General features: G+C 47.1%; 1 protein-coding gene across 1 annotated transcript in view; it reads left to right on the top strand.

Moving 5' to 3' along the window:
- sspo (SCO-spondin) overlaps nt 1–8100 on the top strand; it is a 58532-nt gene that overhangs the window by 23220 nt on the left and 27212 nt on the right. Inside the window, exons 11-26 of the mRNA XM_005747218.1 lie at nt 1052–1204; nt 1298–1344; nt 1433–1603; nt 1684–1860; nt 3007–3162; nt 3235–3362; nt 3722–3861; nt 4043–4089; nt 4167–4370; nt 5533–5694; nt 6375–6491; nt 6599–6737; nt 6871–7067; nt 7174–7344; nt 7571–7698; nt 7776–7930. Of these exons, the coding sequence (XP_005747275.1) occupies nt 1052–1204; nt 1298–1344; nt 1433–1603; nt 1684–1860; nt 3007–3162; nt 3235–3362; nt 3722–3861; nt 4043–4089; nt 4167–4370; nt 5533–5694; nt 6375–6491; nt 6599–6737; nt 6871–7067; nt 7174–7344; nt 7571–7698; nt 7776–7930 (2292 nt within the window). The remainder of the gene's footprint in view (nt 1–1051; nt 1205–1297; nt 1345–1432; nt 1604–1683; nt 1861–3006; nt 3163–3234; nt 3363–3721; nt 3862–4042; nt 4090–4166; nt 4371–5532; nt 5695–6374; nt 6492–6598; nt 6738–6870; nt 7068–7173; nt 7345–7570; nt 7699–7775; nt 7931–8100) is intronic.

Below are 8100 nucleotides of genomic sequence, written 5' to 3'. Positions count from 1 at the left end.
CTGATCAGTTTCATGATTGAAGCAGCAGCAGAGAGAGAGAGAGAGGCAGTCGCTCCATATATCGGTTGTTAAGCTTAACTAACATTCAGAGATGAACTTACACACTTGCTTTACTTCTCTCTGGGATCACTTCAGAGATGAAATGCTGGTTTGGTAGCGAGGCTACAAACACACACAGCTGCTCTATCACTGAGCACACTGCTCCGACGTGCTGCGGTTATGAGCCGAGTTACGCCGTGTCGCAAGTTTTGTGAGGTGCTTTTTTGATATTTAATGGATCGGATTACATGTTTTATTTCTCTCCGATATCCGATCCAGTAATTTACGTCAGTATCGGACCGATACCGATACGTAATATGGGATCGGTCCATCTCTACTCCAGTGTTTGTCCTCTGTAATTGCTGAATTAAGGATAAAGTTGATTCGAGTTGTCTGAGTCAGTGTGACGATTAACTCTGTCGTCTGTCTTTTGTCCTTGTCAGGAGATAAAATCGGGGCTCTGTGGGAGCCGGAGCGTCACTTGCTGAAAGCATTGCTTTCAAAAGAATGAATTTGCTGCTGATCAGACACCTTCCTGATGGATAGTTAAATAGCTTCGTTTCCATGGTACTGCATGTTCTCAATGCTAATTCCAAATCTTAGAATTTACAAATAACATAAGATACATTTAGCACTTTAAATCACATATGAAAGCAGTCACGGAGTAACAGATTAGTGATCCAGGCTTCCTGCTACCACAGTAAGTCAGCAATGTAAACAATAATGGAGTCTAGTAGGTTAGGGGGCGGAGCCAGAGTTTCAGTCTCACAGCATGGGGGTAGAGGTTATTCTGGACTGGATCCTGCGCTGCAGTTTTCAGAGCACCTAAAGGCTGATGATTTTCTGAACCCTGACTGTGAATCTTAAATATATGAAACGTGAAAAGAGCGTGATGGTTGCTTCATTGTCTTTGGTTCTGCAGTGTATCTGTGGATATAAATACATGCAGTGGTATTAAACTGGTTTTCGGTGTATTCCACTGTGATTACCTGCTGTTGGTGTTATGTGCCAGGTCTCTGACCCCAGACACCGAGGGAACACGTTGCCACTTTGAGGAGGTCCAGCACAGACCCTGCAGTCCAGGAACCTGCCCGCCTCTCTGTCTCCTTGACAACCAGACGCTCAGTGTGGGTGACACCTGGCTCCAAGGAGAATGTAAACAATGGTGCGTTAGATAAGGACAGAGGATATGGATGTTAATGACAAAAATGAAATGTCAGTGATACTGTGCTGGAAGCTCTGCCTGTGTTTCTTCTAGCACGTGCACTCCAGAGGGAGTTTTCTGCCAAGACATCGACTGCAGAGGTGCGTCGCTGTGTTTCTGTGAAAGAGTGTCGCAGATGTTTGAAGTCCTTGCAAAGACCGTTGTGAAAATCCTTTGTGCTGTTTCCAGTGGACGGTGCTTGGACCCCCTGGTCGGTGTGGTCTGACTGCTCAGCGACTTGTGGTCGGGGCACACATGTTCGAACCCGCGCCTGCATCAACCCCCCACCACGAAACAATGGTTCTCACTGCAGCGGGCCAGAGAAAGAAACACAGGAGTGTCAGACCCCTCCGTGCCTGGGTCTGTATCTTAAGGCAAGGAAAGAAAAGCCACATATTCTCTCCAATCAAAGAGAATTTCATTTACTCTTGTATCAACAGATGACCTTTGCCCTTGGTCTCCTTGGTCACCGTGCTCCCAGACGTGCGGGGCGGGGTCTGTATCACGACACAGGGCGTGTGTGTGCGAGCAGGGAGGAGATGCGGCGTGTCCCCCTGAGATCGAGGCTGAGAGGAACCGCGTGGAGACGCAGCTGTGCTACAAACAGCCCTGTCCAGGTACAAGAGTCATGCTGGCAGCACTGAAGCCAGACTAACAGCCACGATCGCTGTTTGTGCTGTTTCTCTCTGAACAGCTGACGGCTCTGTGTGTCTTCAGCATTTCTGAGAAGCCATTGTAATTAGAGGAACTTCAGCTGAGCTCATTAAACGATTGGACATAGTTGCAGTGATTGTTACTGATGAACACACAGTTATTCTAATATATTATTAGGTAATGAGCTATATGGGCACAGACCAGAGTACATGTAGGGACACAACCTTAGAGACTAGACTGGGGAACCACAGAGTGACATTAAAGGGTTTATTGGATCTTTGTTTTTTAGCGTCACATTGCATTATTAGGTCTCCATAGTGACTTGGTATGGTATAGATTTTCTGTTGAAGGAATATATTTCATATATGCAACCTGCTGAGCTGTATCTCACACCGCAGGACGAAGCCGTGCAGTAAAGTTACAGCTGTGCAAAATAAGAGTTAAGTCACATATGCAAAAAATGTTTTAGTGGTTGATCCCAGTCTGTGTCACACTGCTGGAGCTAATAGGACACAGATTGCAGATGTTTGCCACAGAGAATATTAAACCAGTCAAATTAACTTCACCTGTCCATCTGCTGATTTCTGTGTTGCACACATGTGCATTGCAGGTTTTATTGAGTGAAGCTGGACGGGTAGGTACAGCCTCTACTAAGTGAACAGAGCTCAGTGTACAGGGTATCGGTGTCACAGAAAACAAATCGGACCCTTAACATTACTAATGCTGCCAACAAATCCTGGAACACCGGGCAAATTGGGAAAAGATGATCTGGCAGAAGAAATGAGGGCGGGCAGGAAATACACAAGGGCAGGAAGTGAAGTATGTGAAATATGAGAGAAAATAGCACAAGTAGAGCTACACAGAGCTTTGGAGCCTCGCATTCAATCCTGTGTTAGACTGTGAGAAGCTTCCAGACTGTTTGAGATTCACTGACTTTCATCTTTTTATTGTGCTTCATTTTTTAAAGCCAGTGTAGAAGAGGGTGAGCAGGTATTTGACTTCTAAATTGATGCCATAGTATGCGATTAACTGAAGAGCCGACTGTGTGTTGAAGCGACTCACATCAAGCGCTCGTGAATCGCACTTGAATGTTTTCGTTGCTTTGGCAGGCTGTCCCATGTCAGCGTGGAGCGTTTGGTCTCAGTGTTCCTGTGCGTCCCAGAGGCAGCAGCGTTACCGTGTAGCGCTCTCTTCACCCACCAGGGGCCAACAGTGCACTCCTGTGGAAACGCAGAGCCGGGCATGCGGTCTCAGCCGCTGTGATGGTGAGTTCATTACCCTTAGAGCTGCTTAAGCTGCACTCTGGTCCTACACCTCTTCATGTGTTTTCCTGCTAGAAGTCTGCGAAGCCCCGTTTGTGTACTCGTCGTGTGGCGCTCCCTGTGAGAAGCAGTGTGAACTGCGTGGCCGTGAAGATCTGTGTCTGGGCGTCAGCGAGTGCACACCTGGCTGTTACTGTCCACAGGTGAGTTTTAATGAACGCTGCTGAGTTTAATTATGATTTTTGGACACTACCAGTAGGATACAGTAAGACGCACTTTGCCTTTGGAGGTTTTGCTTTGATTTCTGGTCATTAAGAACAAATATGATTAGCAAATAATGCAACACGTGTTAACAGCTGCGTTTTGTTGGTTTAGTTTTTGGATCTTAAGCTGCTTCAAACAGCACGTTTGCCTGAAGTATGAATTCTACATTGATGTGACTTCTGCATCTAAATGCACGTGATTTGAGAGCAACATAGGACAAATGTGCTGTACTTTATGACCAAGACACAGATGCTGCGCTGTTTCTTCTTTTCTCTGAGATGTGTGTTTTTCCTGCCAGGGCCTGCTGCAGTATAATGGGAGCTGTGTTCCTCCAGAGGAATGTGGCTGCATCCACTTGCAGCACCAAGCTCCAGGAGATCCACCCACGCCTGTCACCGTCCCACAGGGGGCCACGGTCACCATAGGCTGCAGTACCTGGTCAGTTGTCTCTATCAGCCCCTGTTGCTGATAGAGACATGAATGTTTTCTCACAGTGTTGTCGTCACTCTCTGCTCTTTCTTTGTGATTCCCAGCTTGTGTGTGCAGTTTGTCTTTTATGCTGCCTGGGCTGTGACAGGTTGTTATTATTGTCCGTTTTGTTGACTTCTCTGTCCTCCAGTCTTTGTCACGATGGGAGTTTGCAGTGCGACATGAGAGAATGTGAAGGTAAGAGAGCAGAGTAATAAAACGAGGTTCTCTGTAAACACGGCGAACCTGAATCTTTCTTTCTCTCCTTCTTTCAGTCGTCCTCAGCGAGTGGTCGGGCTGGACTCGGTGCTCTCCCTGCGTGCTGCAGCACAACAGCTCGCAGATGGTGTCGATCCAGAGGCGCTTTCGAGCCTGTTTGGACCTGGATTCTGGTCTTCCAGTCTCTAAAGAGGAGGAGAGCCAGTGTCCAGCACTGCTGGTAGAGGAGAGGCCATGTCCAGATGCTAACATCTGCAGAGGTAACAAAGATGCTCACACCAAGAGTTTGTTTCGTGTCAGAGGATTCAGTCGTCTTATTGGCCAGATGTCACTGAGGAGAGCAAATGTTCTGTGTTATGTTAGCGATTTTACTGCTGTCTGCAAACTCATACTGACCTTTGCAAGATTCTTTTAGGTCAAACTTGCACTGTGCACCTGGAAGTTGGGTCGGATTGAGGTTGGAGGACACCATAAACAAACTGCACAAACTGCACCTCCTCCACAGGGTCTGGGTGTTTGTGGGCACCACAGTTCTGCTCTGTCTGAGAGCCTCTCAGTAAAAGTTTGACACAGATTGCATGCAAACAGTGAGTCAGGGCTCGACAAGCACGGCTCCAAAGAAAAAAATGAATTACACAGTCGGTCAGAGGGTGATGAAATGACTGCAGCGCGGTTTTCTCTGGAAAGGAAAGGGGGGTAATTGTGTTTTGAAATAAATGCGTGCACTTCAAAGCATATTCTTTTCATCTAAATAAAGACAGTTGGAGTCTCACACACAGCGAGGAATAAACGACTGCAGACACCGATAATGTCCAAGCTATAAACAGGCAAACCTTTAAACTGTTTCAGTGTATTAAATAAATGTATGTCGTTTTGGATCCAGTGATGAGAGCGATGTTATTCTGACATGTGGAGTCTCTGAGGGAAAATGTTTACTGTGTGTCAGTCACAGCTGCCATCAGCAGACAGTTAAGAGGCCTTAATCAGTGCAAAATGGGCTTTTCCTGCTATTCTGACTCACTTTATTCCCCAAAGGAGAAGAAAAGGACAGGTTAAATGCTCATGTGTGGTTAGCTTTGCTTTTATGTGTGTGCAAAGGATGATTCAGCTCAAATTTAACTCTGTCATCCATCCATTTTTTATACACGAATGGCTCTGAATGACTGCTGTCCCAGCTTAATTTGCATGTCAAACAACTGAAGCCTGGTTCTTGGTCATACTGAGTAAATACTGCTCAGCAAGAACAAACTAAAATGTGTCTCTTACTTATAAATCATACAGCAAATAAACACATTGTGTTTGTCGCTCTGTCGTCATCATCTAAAACGAAACACTTAAAGTTTCTGTATTTGTCACTGTCAGTCTGTTAATGCGGATAATACCAAGGTTAGGTTAGTTATGATAGTCACTCTGCTCTCCTAGATGCGTGTCAGTGGAGTGGGTGGAGTGCTTGGACAGCGTGTGCTGAGCCGTGCAGCGGTGGAGTCAGGCAGCGCTACAGACAGCCCCTGGCCTCTCCTGCAGGACCCCAGTGTAGGAGGCAAGAGACCCAGACCCAAGGATGCAACACGGCCCTCTGCCCAGGTACATGTGAGCTTAAAAAGAGAACAAAGCCAACAGGCAACATCAGTGGTGTAGTTCATAAGTTCAGTTAAGATAACATTAGTTACACAATTTGTTGATATATATGTGAATGGAGATGACTACAAAAGCCCCTAAAAGTTAAGGCTGTTGGAAGTTTTGGTACACGCAGTGAAAATGTTTTCCTCGAAGGCTCCGAGGCTGAGCCGGACAGAGATGATCATGTTGTTTGTGTCAGCGTGGTTTGTTAGAAACACATTTGTGTGTTTTCACTTTGAACTAATGCAAAGTCATTAGTGTTTCTTTTCAGCAGCTGAAGGAACTTCTGCACATTCTTGGAAAGAAGTGAGAGGAAATCAGACGTACAAGTAAAACGTATATAAAACGACACACAGAGCAAAATGATCCGATTCAATGAATTTCTAACCAAACGTCTTTACAGCTTAAAAAGAAGAATTTTATAAGAAGTTCCATTAGTTCTGAAGCTGTTTGAAATAAAACAAATCAGGATGTACTAAAAGACTAAATCAGACTGAAGACAAAACTTTGTCCTTACGATTATCTGTCTGTCACAAAGCTACAGCTACAAGCCACACACATCACACCACCACCACCGTGCTGAACTCTGTTTCTATGTCAGGTCACATTTTGCAGCGCAGGCATGGTTTTCTTTGCTTTTTCAGGTGAGCGCTGTGAGGACAGGGATCGAGCCTCCCAGGACAGCTGTGCCAACAAGTGTCCTCGCAGCTGCACTGACCTATGGGAGCATGTGCAGTGTCTCCAAGGAGCCTGTCACCCGGGTAACCATGGATAACATCTTCCTAATATTAGACTTTCATTACGTGATATTCAATGTTTCTGTGTTTCTTTACTTTTCCGTCTCTTTTTTTGGTTTTTGTCTCCTCAGGTTGTCGGTGTCCAGAAGGACAGCTGTTGCAAGATGGCCGCTGCGTGCCAGTGACAGAATGTCGTTGTGGTATCCCATCAGGCAACGGGACGCTGGAGTTCCTCCCTGAAGAGGAGTTTACTGTGGACTGTAACGCCTGGTGAGAACTGCTTTCTGTGAGCTGAAGTATGGTCATAGTTGGGATTAATAAAGCAGTTTTTCACATTTTTGTAGCGTTTAGTTCAGAAACTTTGCTCCGTCTCACTTCTCGTAACACCCCCCTCTGTGTGCAGTGTGTGTGAGAATGGCACGGTGGTGTGCTCCAAGCTTCCCTGTCCAGTTTATGAGCCCTGGAGTCCGTGGAGCGCCTGCTCAGCTTCATGTGAGCGAGGCCGGAGAACCAGGACGCGCCGCTGCCAGGACACAGAGGGCGGCCCGCCCTGTGCCGAAGTCACGCAAACAGAAATCTGTGATCTGCCGTCGTGTCCAGGTCGGACATAGAAAAAATATCCAGCCAAGATCCGGAGATTTTACCTGCAAGTCTGGCGTCCCCTTACCTCCTTAATCTCTGCTTAACTCGCCGCCTCCCTTTGCAGCGGGTTGTTTGCTGAGTGAGTGGTCGGCCTGGAGCGAGTGCAGCGCCTCCTGTGACGGTGGGTTGTCATTGCGGAACAAGACGGTCCTTCGAGAGCCAGAGCCCGGTGGGACAGCCTGTGTCGGGCCACTTGAACAGCACGTTGTCTGTAACACCAACAGCTGCCTGCCCGGTAACACAAGCACACAACACTGCGCACTTTGTGTGTCTACTGAGAAATACCACTTGAGTTCAAATGATGTGAAACTGTTGTCAGTCAGCTCATCAAAGTCCTAACGAGTGATGTTTACAGTTATATTAATTATAACAAACAAAGTGAATATGAAGTAAATATATCAGCGCACACGTCTGCACGCCGACCTGTTACAGGTGAGGTCATTTGCTTTATGTTCCTGCAGAGTGTCCCGGCACGCAGGTGTCCAGTGACTGTTCAGCTTCCTGTCCGTATACCTGCCAGGACTTGTGGCCACACACTCAGTGTTTACCTGGACCCTGCACGCCGGGGTGCACATGCCCTCCTGGACAGGTGTGTGTGTGTGTGTGTGTGTGTGGTTGGACAGCAGATGTGAGTCCTAACTGATTGTGTCATCGTGCCCTTTGCAGGTGTTGCACAGGGGCTCCTGTGTGGCTCACGCTGACTGTCCCTGTTCGCCGCTCTCTTTGCCGGCTGATTTTCAAAGCTGGAATGTCAGCTCCGAGTACTTCACGGAAGCTCTGCTGCCCCCGGGAGCGGCCATCCAGCACCTCTGCAATACATGGTGATCTGCTACTGTCGGTGTGGTCCAGTCATTCACTGAGTCGTGTTGTAGGCAGTTGAACCAACGGCTGTAAAACTGTAATACAGTGGGGCAAAAAAGTATTTAGTCAGCCACCGATTGTGCAAGTTCCCCCACCTAAAATGATGACAGAGGTCAGTAATTTGCACCAG

This window comes from Pundamilia nyererei, unplaced genomic scaffold, assembly GCF_000239375.1.
Source record: "Pundamilia nyererei isolate P.nyererei 1_Seehausen unplaced genomic scaffold, PunNye1.0 scaffold00191, whole genome shotgun sequence".
Lineage (NCBI taxonomy): Eukaryota > Metazoa > Chordata > Actinopteri > Cichliformes > Cichlidae > Pundamilia > Pundamilia nyererei.
The sequence above is the reverse complement of the archived record's forward strand: the minus strand, read 5'-3'. Positions and strand labels throughout refer to the sequence as shown.